The 13,239-nt window shown below is 45.9% G+C and overlaps 1 protein-coding gene across 1 annotated transcript in view; it reads left to right on the top strand.

Moving 5' to 3' along the window:
- Nucleotides 1-13,239, top strand: part of Prp8 (pre-mRNA processing factor 8) — a 218,037-nt gene that overhangs the window by 2,266 nt on the left and 202,532 nt on the right. The window contains exon 2 of the mRNA XM_037433717.2: nt 12,278-12,508. Coding sequence (XP_037289614.1) covers nt 12,310-12,508 — 199 coding nt within the window. The 5' untranslated portion in view covers nt 12,278-12,309. The remainder of the gene's footprint in view (nt 1-12,277; nt 12,509-13,239) is intronic.

The following is a 13,239-nucleotide window of genomic DNA, read 5'->3' as shown; positions in this document are numbered from 1 at the left end:
TAAAGCCGTCAATAACTGTCATCAAAGATTACTCTAGATGAAATGAAAATGCCATCTCGCAATATTTAGACTCCTGTTTTCTATAGCTTTTGTTGATACAAGGTGTAAATACGTTATGGTTACGTTTTAAACAAATCGTATGTCTTTGTGAAGATCACTACATTGCCTCCCGTAAAAAACGAGTTAATAGAAAAACCCCTTGGGTTTCGCACGATATCATTCACTTAAAAAGGCAAATTAAAAAGAAACGCAAGCATAAAAACACATGTGGTCTACAAGAACTTGCGCGCACTTTACAGTATAAGATTAAAACAGCCAAGGAACATTTTTTTACGGTCACACTGCCTTCTTACATGACGGAAAGTCCACAAAGGTTTTGGCGCTATCTCTCACAGGAGCGACGTAATGTATCGCAGATTACTGTTGCAAACGAAACTATTGTACAGCCTGACGTCATAGCAAATAAGTTTAATGCGTTTTTTCAATCGGTATTCACCGGAAATGCCTTTAACTCTCAATGCGACAATCTAATGCCAGAAATAGACACCACTCAAGAAGGAATTTATCACCTCATACAAAAGTTGGATGTAAAAAAAAGCTGTGGTTCTGACTTCATAACGAATGTGTTTTTGCAGAAAAACGCAGATTGAATGTCAAGTTATTTGTATGTAATTTACAAGCGATCATTGGAAACTTCGGTAATACCGGACAACTGGCTACTTGCGAAAGTAGTACCTGTGCATAATAAATCTGGCTCTGAGCAATAAGTTAATTACAGACCAGTTTTATTAATATGTGCATGCTGTAAATTGTTTGAACATATTATTTATAAGGCCATCATATTACATTTAGAGTGTAATAACTTACTATACAACCGGCAGCATGGTTTCCATTCAGGATTGTCAACTATCACCCAATTATCTGAGATAAGTCATGATATAGCTAAAGCAATAAATAATAAAAGTGAAATTGATAGAATTTTTGTAGATTTTTCAAAATCGTTTGATGTTGTCTCCCATCCAGACCTAGTTACTAAATTGAATGCCATTGGCATACACGAAAAAGCAGTTTCATGGATAAAGAGCTATCTGGAAAACAGTATGCAGTGAATAATTGTGTGTCCGATTACCTTGACGCTTATTCTGGTGTGCAGAAGGGTTCAGTGCTTGCACCACTACTATTCCTGATCTACATCAATCATATTCAATCATGCATTTATATACCTGTTCAGATGCGATTATTTGCTGATGATTGAGTATACAGAACAATAAATAGCAGGGACGACCAAATAGAATTAAACAATTCCTTAGCATCTATACAAAACTGGTGCAACAAATGGGGAATTAACTAAATGCAACTAAAGCAGCTAGTATTTCCTTTACACATAAAAGGAAACCTCTTCAGTACCAGTACACCATCGATAACGTCCCGTTGAAGAAGTGCGACGAAGTCAAATATCTCGGTGTCACTTTTACAACAAAATTAAACTGGGAATGTCATATAAATAACGTATGTCAAAAGGCTCTAAGCAAACTGCCTTTTTGAGAAGAAAACTAAATAATGCACCTTCCAGCGTTAAACTAAATGCGTATAAAACGCTCATTAAGCCAGCTTTAGAGTATCCAAACATAGTATGGGCTCCACACCACATATATTTAACCGATAAAATAGAACGCATACAGAAACTAGCATTGCAGTTTATATATTCAAAGTATTCATGACAAACATCCATAACGAACTTGAGGGTCAAGGCTGATATCCAACTACTTGTACAACTCGGGCTGGTTTAGAGACTAAAATTTTTATACTTCTTTTATCGGGGATCTTATCGAATACCCCAAGCGACATATTGTACGCCATTCAGGCATTCAACTCGGACGAATCATAATAAAACAATACGCCAACAACCCTGTCATAATAACACCTTCAAATATTCTTTATTTCTACCACCATTTCCCATTGGAATGCACTGCCTGCTGATGTTGTAAACTGCTCAACTGTTGATGAATTCATTAGCAGCGTTCAGAATTTAGATTTAAAATGGTAAAAGAATTGGTATCATTAGTATTCCATAAGCTACCCATTCAACATCCACAATTATTATAATTCTGTTTGCTGTTTGTATGTACCTTGTTTACTGCATTATGTTCATATTCCTTGTCATTTGTAAGTGCTAATACTTATTGCTTTGTATATATGTTTTCTTTTTTTTTTCTTTTTTTCAACCCACTCCTGCATGGGCCCGAGAAGGGCCTGCAGTATTGTGAAATTAATAATTCAAGGCATTGCGTTTATAGACATTGCGTATGCATCGTACACTGACCTTGGGCATACGCATTATAATTGACTGTGGATGGATGGATGCTATGAGCGTCCATTTTATAACGGGGTGGTGACATGTGTGCTACCAGGCGCGCAAGAAAAAAAAAAGACTTTTTATGTTGACCTAATGCCTTATCTACTTTGATTAAATCGATTTCATTATAAAAAAAATAAATTTATGTTCCATCTCTGTGCCTCTTCAGACAGAATAACCTCATTTCCCCACAATTTCTGTCCTTTATCTCTACTTTTCTGCCACCAATATTCTAATTGCCTCTTACTTGCTTCTATCGCGGACGTGTCCAGCTTTCCTTGTTTGGCCCTAAAACCCAAAGCCTCATGTAGGCTTGTACCCATCGTATACCTGGATGGATATCATTGCTTCCAATCAGAACATGCTCCATCGTTTCTTTACCATGGATGGATTGATATGGCTGTACCCTTTAGATCGGTCCGCAGCTAATGTCACCTAGCCGTAATACTTAGTGAACAAAAACAAGATTTTTTTTTCCCCTTTTAAATAGCGAAGTTAAGGACTGGCATTTGTAGTGGAGGATTTAGTTTTAACTCCTGCCTTGAATGTAGCCACCAGTCAGATAACCTCCTTGTAGTTATTTCTACCTGCTAAAGTCTATTTTGCCCTCCTGTCCCTAAACCCCGGTGCTTTGAAAAACTTTGCGCCATCATCCTGAACTATAGGGTGACACCCTTTACAAAACATCTCCTCTCCACACGCACTGCATATCGTGTCTACCCCTTCATATTTGGCCCTTGGTTTGCAATACTCTTGGTCTTGGTTTGCAATACTCTCGTTCTGGCCTCAAACAGTAGAGAACTACCCCGAGAATCATCATAGATCCTTTTCTTGGCAATTTCCTGCTTAAAATTTTGATAGATCTCTAGTGCCGACTTCTTAAAGGGGCACTGAAACAAAACTTCACGGACGAGATAGCCTGTGGGGTCGATTCCCAGGAACATTTGTATATCATCTGCAAAATATCAACAAGGTATATAGCCGGGAAGGTATTTTAAAAGAATTTTGAATTTGCATGAGCCCTCAACTCCATCGTGCCATTGAAACCCTCGAAGGAGACCCTTAGGGGACCCCCTGCTTCCCTCACATCACCACGCTGCGACAAGACAAGTTATGACGATGTCATAGCTGCAATTTTTTTTTGCCACGTTTGTTCCCGGAGTCTTTATTTCTTGGTGGCTGGTTGCGAGTGCATGGTCGTGGGACACCTTTAGAAAGTTTTGCGTTTGGCGACATTGCAGTCCCGTTTCCTGTTCGAAAAGAATTCTTGATGTGGACTGAGCGAAAATGTGTCACAGTTCTGTGTGCTGATGTGGTCAAAAGCTGTACACGCTAAGTGGTGAAAGTTGCACCCAGTTTTTGGAGCTCTTTCAAACCGAAACTGAAATTGGTCTATAATAATGGGCCTGTAATTATTTGTTGTGTGCTGTAGCAAACGGTGTGTCGTGTCATGACTGACAGGCCCCCACCAAAACATTTCAGCAGAAAAACGTGAGGCCAATTATTTTGTGTCAGTACGCCTTTAATCATGCCTATTCTCCACATGTCGGTCTCCGTTTCCTTCACCTTCTTTTAACCGACTGTTATTTTGGCTTGGCCACCTGCTGTTTTCTAAGTACTTACCCATCAGTTTCCTGGTTCGATTCCTCCATTTTGTATCGACATTCCTCATGTACAAATAGGTGAAAGCCTTCCTAGCCCAACGCTCCTCCCCGATTTGCGGAAAAGTGAGCACCCCCTGTCGTGTAAACAGGAAAGCTTCGCTTGCGCTTTTGGTTGTAAACGTCTTCGATAATTAACATGCTCAAGGCATTGATTAGTGATTCAGGTGTGCTTGTTTTGTTGCTTTAGTGTCGTGAACACGTGCCTATTATTAAAAGAACATGTTAAAGGAGGAAAACATTCAGTTTATGCCTGTAAAAATGGTGTAGAGCAAGGATTTCTCGCGTTTAAACTTGAGCAACGACCGAGTGAGGTGATACCTGCACTTCGCTACCTCGACTGTTCGCCAGGCTCATCGCACCTGCTCCTTCAAGGAAGAACACTATGTTAGACACTTTAAGTTTACCCTTGAAATGCTTGACGATGAACTAGGTTGGGTGAAGGCGACTTGCGCATCGACCGTCCGTGAGGTGCGGTGTTTGCGTGAAAACAGCAGGGTTTGTCGTTATTACGGATCACATTGTTGGAACGTACTGCGACTGTGTTACTGGGAGAGTTATTTTTATATATATTGACGCGTGTCTACATGTGGACGAAAACAATGATGGGGGATTTAGTGGACACGAGGTAGTGGGCCTCTAGCTTCACTCAAGACCGAAGAAGACGATCTTGTGGCTCAGCTGTTGAAAACACGCTGCTTTCGTTGCCTCAGGGTGTACCTGTGTTTTATTCGCGTTGTACCGCGACACTGGTGGAGGTGCTGGGCCGTAACCCTGTCTGATGCTCCACACGCCCGCTGGGAGCCGTTCATCGAGTCCATAATCATTGTCACCGGTAGCAACTCCGGTGCATCGCTCCAGTCGACGGTTGCGAGGCCTCGCGCCAGAGCTCACTCACTCGCCGGAAACTCCTAGGCACCGTACACCTCAACCAATGGCCAACGCAAGCCCACTACAGGTGCCCCAAGGCAGCTTTCCTACGCCCCCATCTCAGGTGACCATCTTTCAACCCCTCGTTCCCGATCGCTTTAGTGGCGGTGCCCATGAAGACGTTCACGACTGGCTTGACAACTACGAGCGTGTTGCCAAGGTCAATCAGTGGTCGGAACAGGAAAAGCTTTCTCGCGTCTATTTCTACCTTGACTACGGTGCTCGTACTTGGTATGAAAATAGAGAAGGCAATTTGTCAGCTTGGCCTGATTTTCGACAGAAGTTCGTCGATACCTTCGCCAATGTCGATAGAAGGGACCGTGCGCAGCAGTTATTCGAGATACGGGTTCAAAAACCCAACGAAACCGTTGCAATGTTTGCCGAGGACGTGACTCGTCTCTTTCATCGAGCTAACCCGCACATGACGGAAGATAAAAAGTTGAGTTACCTCATGCGTGGTGTCAAGGAACAGCTTTTCGCCGGGCTACTGCGCAACCCTCCAAGTACCGTGGTTGACTTCATTAAGAAAGCTACGGCTATCGAGCGGGCCCTTCATCAACGCTGCAGGCACTATGACCGCATGTCCTGCAATGTCCCAATCAACGCTAACGCCATGACGTCTGAGAATCAGACCTCCTTATGAGAGTTGATTAGGGAAATAGTTTGCGAAGAACTGCAGAGGTTACGGACTCCGGTTGCTGAAAATCCCATCGCGCCGATCGCTGAAGTCGTACGCGACGAAATTCACCAAGCGTTGTCTACGACTGGTCCTGATACTCAGCAGCGTCCTATGAGCTACGCTGCCGCTCTTCGACGTCCACCACCCGCTATGCTGACGCAGTACCACCAGGTGCCCATGGTCCCTTGGTCTCCGCCGCAAGAGCAGACACTGCATCAACGACCCACGCTACAGCCATTCAACCAGCCGTCCACAGCCACCCCATGGGCAGCGACGCCAGGGGAGGTGCTCAGACGTCCACCGACCCGGAAAACCGATGCATGGCGCACATTGGACAGACGTCCACTATGCTTTCACTGCGGAGGTGCAGGCCATATTACCAGTCATTGCTGGCATCGAGGTGATTCATTCCATCCTCATCGACCTTGGTTTGACGGTCGGCATGCCAACGACGAATACACACCACGCCGTGACGACACCCCTTTCTATGGAGCCCGTTCTCACTTTGAGGATGGCGGTACCACTGCAGAGGAGGCAATGTCTACTCACCCTCCTAGTCTGAGACGTTGATCCAATACAAGAAGGTCACCTAGCCCACGACGGGGAAACTGAGGGCGGCGACCTCCGGGGGCAAGGTTGCAGGCCATAAAGATGACGACAAGAAGCCCCCACAGCATGACGTCATACAGCCGATAAGCCGTGCAAACGATGAAATTGTCACTGTTGACCTTAGTGTTCTTCTTGACGGTCAGAAAGTGACAGCTTTAGTCGACACTGGTGCTGACTTCTCTATTATCAGTCAGGACCTTGCCGACAGCCTCAGAAAAGTGAAGACGCCGTGGACGGGCCCTCACATAAGAACGGCCGGGGGCCAGTTACTGATGCCCTCTGGAAGATGTACCGCAAGAATTGACATCAGAGGTTCTCCTTTCACTGCGTCGTTCGTCGTTATCGCCGCATGCTGCAGAGGTGTAATTCTTGGCATGGATTTTTTACGAGAATATGGCACCGTCATCAACATACCAGAGAGCTTGATTACGTTTTGCAACAGTTCGGGTTTATCCAATTCTCCAGAGGCACGACTAAACCAACTGCGTATTACTGATGACGACGTGGTTCTCCCTCCTAGGTCATGCACGCTTGTTTCGGTGGCCGCCGCTGCTCAGTTTGACGCCGAAGGAGTTGCAGACCAAATAAGCTCGCTGCTCTTCATCCACGGTATCCCCGTCGCACGAGGTATCGTCACAGTTGCTGCTGGACGCACGGACTTGCTGCTGACCAATTTCAGTGCTGAGCGACGGCACCTTCCTAAAGGCACGGCTGTCGCTTACTTCGACGATGTCGTAGATGCCGAAGGCTGCTTGGCAGTAGTCGATGAGTCGCTAAATCTTGATTCAGCGCCTGTTCTGGACGTTAGCACTACTTTGCCGAAAGACGACCGACGCAGACTTTTTGAGCTACTGGCCAAATTTCAAGACTGCTTTTGGACAACATCAAAAGTTGGCCGCACGCCTCTAACCAGGCATGTCTACATGTGGACGAAAACAATGATGGGGGATTTAGTGGACACGAGGTAGTGGGCCTCTAGCTTCACTCAAGACCAAAGAAGACGATCTTGTGGCTCAGCTGTTGAAAACACGCTGCTTTTGTTGCCTCAAGGTGTACCTGTGTTTTATTCGCGTTGTACCACGACAATATATAGAACGTATTATAAGCATTTCTAGTACACTATGTGGGGTCTCGGCGAGGCGAACGAGCGCCTCGCCACGCCACGCTCTTGGAGTGAACGGACACAGCAGACGCGGTTGGTACAAACCACACAACATACATACATTTATTAACTAATTTAGACGACGATATCGTCCGCCGAATGATACATCAATTTTGATTAACACGCTACCATACAAACAACATAACGTAGTGACACACTAAACACACAATAACATGATAAACACACACTAACACACCCAACACACTAACACATACCCAAGACGGCGTCGCCAACGCCTGACTTTCCACGTGGGACCCCGGCGCGAAGCCCGCGGTGCCGAGCACCGGGGACCCACGTTACAGACAACCGTTCGCGGCAGCCGCCACGCGCAGAAGAGGCTCGATCAACTCTCGCCCACCACCAAGGCCCGCTTTCCGCCAGGGGCCACCGCCGGCGCTACCACTCTACCAACAGTGGTACTCAAAGCTAACACAGCGCCATCTATCGCCCGGCGGTGGTCACCACCGAAACAAAGCCTTGGGGCGAGACACGTGCGCCACGCGGCGCAGACAACTTTACAGGGGAGGTGTTCGCACCCCCACAACTTCAATATAAGCACCTATAGTTAAAATTACCGAAGTGTCAAACGACGGTTAAATGAATATGCGTCAATGCGTTTGTGAGTATAACAGTATTAGTGGGAGGATGCACTTTCTCAGTACGCAATGTTATGATTTCTTTTCGCAACAGGAGTTTCTCCTATTACATGTAAAGTGGTTACGGAGCCAGCTGTCACTATTGTGATTATTAAATTACCCATGCTTCTATCAATCATTGTTGGTGCAGAAGCGTGAGAGCGCATCTTCGCATATTAACGGCAGTATTGTGCATGCAGTCTGTTGAAAGTGCTGATATAGGCGAGACTCGTGTGATGCCGTGGTACACTAAAAAGATGAAAGAATGTTAGACGACCAGCACTGGTTCTGCAGTCACGGCCAGCTGCATGCGCCACACTCTTCAGTTTCAATAAAGGTTTTCTCTTCCTCCACAAACATTTCACGTGCCATTATTCGAGCATCTCTCTTTTCATCACGTAGCCTCGCGGACGGGAAGTTGTCAAAGTTAGCTCTCATTTCTCGGTCTAGCTACGAGAAATACCAGCGAAAACTCACGAGAAGAACAATAAAGGCACAACCAATCACACACGGTCACCAGTAGTTTGTGCAAGTTTTTTTTCGTGCCTTAACACGAACTATCAATCCCAGCTTTCTAAGCTTCTATCTCCGTAAAATACTTTGCGCATTGTGCTGGCATATTTGCCTTAACTACGAAAGCGAGGCCGCTCAACCACGGCACACAACTGTATGACCGGCGGCTGGCCGGGCTGATGTTTCCCAACCAAAATGCCTGTAGAGGGAGCTACCTTTGCCGTTGCTGCTCATGCAGAGAAGTGTTTCTGCAAAGGGTCAATTCACTTACAGCACAGAAAAAAAAAAGGACGAAGTGAGATGACGCAGACAAGCGCTGAGTTCTAAATAATTTGTTTCTCCTTGAGAATACACGTATAAGTGAAGACACATTTGTGAAGATGTATTTTTGATTTTGGGCTACTTAGTTCGTACTTGCAGTAAAACAGTGCCAGAGGTAACAAAAGTCTTGCTGAGGAGGAACGAATTGTACACGATGTGTCTTGTGTGCAGTTGTCGGCAAGCTTAACTCCAACGCCCTGCAGCTTGTCCTGAAACTGATTAAGGCTAGCAGCGCGTAGCTGTGGGTTCTGTTGCCAAGATCTTACCAATGCATGATGATATACAATCCAAGCATGCCGAGGTATTATTTCGGCAACAGAGCCCAACACTTCGGCATCAGTCATACTTAAGCTTGCTGATGACTGGTGTCGTTCCTGTTTGTCAAATCCTTTGTTTTTGCTGGTGCTGTTTCACTTCAAGCAAAGGTGCACCAGCAAATCTGCGCAAGTGCACCAAAAACAGTCGCGATATTGCTATTCTGGATAAATTGAAGAGCTGATAATTGATAGAGCTGCTATTCTGGATAAATTGAAGAGAACAGATAATCAAGTTCTTCAGGAGGCTGAATGTTAATGGAAGGTATGCTCACAAATGCATCACCTACACAAGTCAACTCGGCTGCCATAACAATCTCCCAGCTGATTACTGCTTCTATAAATACTTAAACTTTCATTGTATGAAGGTTGCATGGGGGTGGATCCCCAGAGATTGCTCCAAAGTCAGAATGGCAGTGTCTCCATCTTGGTGGTCTCTGCGTAAGCAATCAAAAGCGCTTAATCCATACACATTTCAGTGTCATGCACACAGCCTCTCGTCGCCGCTCGCCGTTTCAACAAAACCGATAAAGCCCCATGCCGAAGAACGTCTGCACCACCACGGACAGAGGGGCAGACACCGCCAGCGCCTCAAGCACATGACGTCGCCTGCAATATGTACACAAATGCATTTCTAAAAAACAACTTTTTGGTTAGAAACCACACTTCTGGAAGTTAATTCTTTGGTATGCACTGGTTCAGCTACACAGGGATGAAAGTGCTGCACCATGCTGAGCTAGCTGAGCCAGCCATGCTGAGCCTGCAAACTACCTCCGAGTTTTTTCAAGCATTTCAAGTAAATGTGCGCATCATGCGCAGAATTCCGTCGCAATCAAGGATTCTACACGTGGCAGTGCTATGAGCCGCCAATCCGCCACAAATTCCAAGAAATAATCCCTCCTCCTTTCCGGGCCTTTCGGGCCTCCACGTGATGCGCCATGCCACATCTCTGACGCACCGAGCCAAATATGCCAAATATGCTGTGATTGTTCGAGCTAGAGCCTACGGCTGCTGGTCAGTCTGCCAGCAGTTCTTCGCGCTGCTTGTTGTTCGTCATGTTGCCCGCGTGATTGCAACACGTGCGGGGTACGGCATGTTTCCGTATGCGTTCATCGCATTGGCGATTTTTTGAAGACGTGTGCGCAACGCAGGATTCATACCGGCACAAATACAGTAGCCACAGTTCGCCTACAAGCACACAGCTACAACACAACTGACGGAGTCGACGGCCGGAGTCGCGGCAAACAGAAGTAGACGGTGTTTCAAGCAGCGCGTCAGCAATTATGTATGCCACGTGAGATTACGAGGGGTGCTTGGTGACAAAGCAAAGCCGCGTGGGAGAGGATACCCACGGAGGGAAGCGCAGGAGAGAGTGAAAGGCGGGGTCGTCATGGTTTTGATAATCAAATACGTCTAACTCCGCTATTACTGCACCGTAGTTTCGAAAAATTCTCACGGCTCCACGTTCGTCGTACACTCATGCACAATTTCCCCACCACAACTGCATTCAGGCCTCTCGGTGGTTTACAGGCCCTTTAAGCTGCGTCATCCTGCTCTAAAGCATATTATTGTGCCAAAAGTGCTCCCAAGCAGTCTTGGGCACCTTCATGTACTGCTGTAAGCAGCGATGTGGCCCATCCAAGGGATTTATCATCTCTTTGTGTGCTCTCTTGTTGTAACTTTAAGAGACAAGAAGAGAGCAGAGGGGATCAGGGAACAAATCGAGGTTAAGGATACCATAGTTGAAATCAAGTAGAAGGAATGGACATGAGCAGGGCATTTAGCACATAGGCCGGATAACTGCTCGTCATTTAAGGATAACTAACTGGATTCCCAGAGAAGGCAAGCAGGTCAGGGTAGAAAAAAAAACAAACAAAAAAAAGAAACACCAGGCCTGTGCAGTAGGCGCAGCACAGTCACAACCCAAGCTAGGAGAGCGGCCTTTCAGAGCCCTTTCAAAACATTTATTGGGTGACTACTGCAAGCACACTTGCTTGGTACCCACTAGGGCGTTAACAAAAAACTTTTGGGTTGCAGGCCGGCGTTCGCTATGCTATTTTTCGTCATTCTTTTCAGAAGCGTGGTATCCGCTAAACACTTGCAAGGAATTTTGTGCCAATTGTTTATGTAGTGGCCGGCGAAGATGAGGAATTAAGGCTGAAGTGGGCATGCACCACAGTTAATAGGAGAACAAGAACAAGCTTTTGTGATGGTTTGGAGCATTGGACGGCCCACTCGTTGCGCTATTCGTATTTTGCGACGACTGGTTGTTCTTTCGCTGTTGTAAAATGCTTTATAAGTCGTATTAACATGATTGCTTTCCCGACATTAAGACTGCCTAAGGCAAGTTTGACAAGTCACAAGCACCAGTGTTGCTCAGTGGTAGAATACTGGCATGGCACCCAGCGGACCCGGGTTCGAGCCCCACTGTGCCATTGGTGCTAGGTCATGCCACCCTAAGGCAAGTTTGACAAGTTATAAGCACCACCGTAACTCAGTGGTAGAATATTGGCCTAGCACACCGCAGACCCGGGTTCAAGCCCAACTATGTCATTAATGCAAGTTTTTTTTCTAATTTCGCGCGATGTAGTTACGGACACCGGCACTGCTGGACAACAACTGTGCGTGATCTGAAAAACGATTTCATAACAGATTTCGTTGTAAAAGTTGGGTGGGCATATAGGATTGGGAAGTTTGTGGGTGTAAAGTGGCAGCAGCAAACACAGGACAGAGGCCTTTTCCCTGCTGTGGGTGTAGTCAGACTTATGGTGACGATGATGTGCGCTCTCTGTAACATTGGTGACAGCTTTCATTGTAAATGTTGGGTGGGCATGTAGGTTTGGGAAGTTTGTGGGTGTAAAGTGGCAGCAGCAACCACAGGACCGAGGCCTTTTCCCTGCTGTGGGTGTAGTCAGACTTATGGTGATGATGATGTGCGCTCTCTGTAACATTGGTGACAGCACGGAAAAATCGGCTTCACCTCAAAGGTCAAGCAATGGATGCAATATCCTATTGTGATGTTATACCAATTGAGGCTAGCACATAACTTGCTTAGGACGTTTGCGTATCGTTAAAAGTTTGTTTTTCCTTGATGCAGTGTGATTGAGTGGTGGTCTCCAGTGAGAAGCAATGGCGGGACTACCGCCGTACATGCTGGGCCAGCCATATGTGATGGGCGTGCTGGCCCAGCAGCAGGCCATGGCAGCTCAGCTGGCTGCCCAAGTTCATGCACAGATGCAGCAACAGCAACAGCAGCACCTGCAGCAGCAGCAGCTTCAGCAGCAGCGCCAGCAAGAGGCCATCTCGGAGGAGAAGCTTCAGGAAAAAGGTGCGTGAAGAAGCGTGCGTTAATTAGCCACGGTAAGCTTATTGCGGGAAATTGAACAAGCAGTGCTTCTAACAAAGGAACAGTGTTTCAGAGGTACATCAGGAATTGCTAATTGTATGCTACATTTAGGCACTTGTGACACAGCAGGAGGTCTGTCCTTGATGCAGTTTCTTTGCTTTTAATATCTTATTTATTTAGCCCAATAATGCTTACTCAAGGTCTAAGCAGGGTAAGCAATACATATGAAAATAAAACAGCACTGAGCAGAGAAGAACACCAGAAATTTGTGTGTAATAATGCTGTTCGGCGGAACGATAAACAAATAGCACCCAGGTATAGGTACCCTGCTTTGTTAAGACAGTTCGAATCATGTAAGGTCCTCGTAAGGGGGGGGGGGGGGAGGAGGAGGGCAAGAGCTTTGAAAAGGTCTATATGTGTGTAATGAGGTACGCCTGCTAGTTAAAAACGAGTGAAAGTATGCACTAGCACCTCACTTTTACATTCCTCGTCGCTTAATTTTTCCTGGCTGGTACGTTGCAACTGTGCATTCTTACTTACTCTCATATACAGTCACTCATTTTTATACTCACACTCGAAGGCTCTCACTCATGTTATACTCATAGTGACTCACTTCAGCCGCCCCGGTTGCATTTTTGATGGAGGCGGAAATGCTTGAGATTACATTTAGATTGTGTGTGCTTAGATGTGTGCTTAGATTTAGGTGCATGTTA

The sequence above is a fragment of the Rhipicephalus microplus genome, chromosome 3 (genome assembly GCF_043290135.1).
Source record: "Rhipicephalus microplus isolate Deutch F79 chromosome 3, USDA_Rmic, whole genome shotgun sequence".
Taxonomy (NCBI): domain Eukaryota; kingdom Metazoa; phylum Arthropoda; class Arachnida; order Ixodida; family Ixodidae; genus Rhipicephalus; species Rhipicephalus microplus.
Note: the sequence above shows the minus strand (reverse complement) of the source record. Positions and strands in the feature narration are given on the sequence as shown.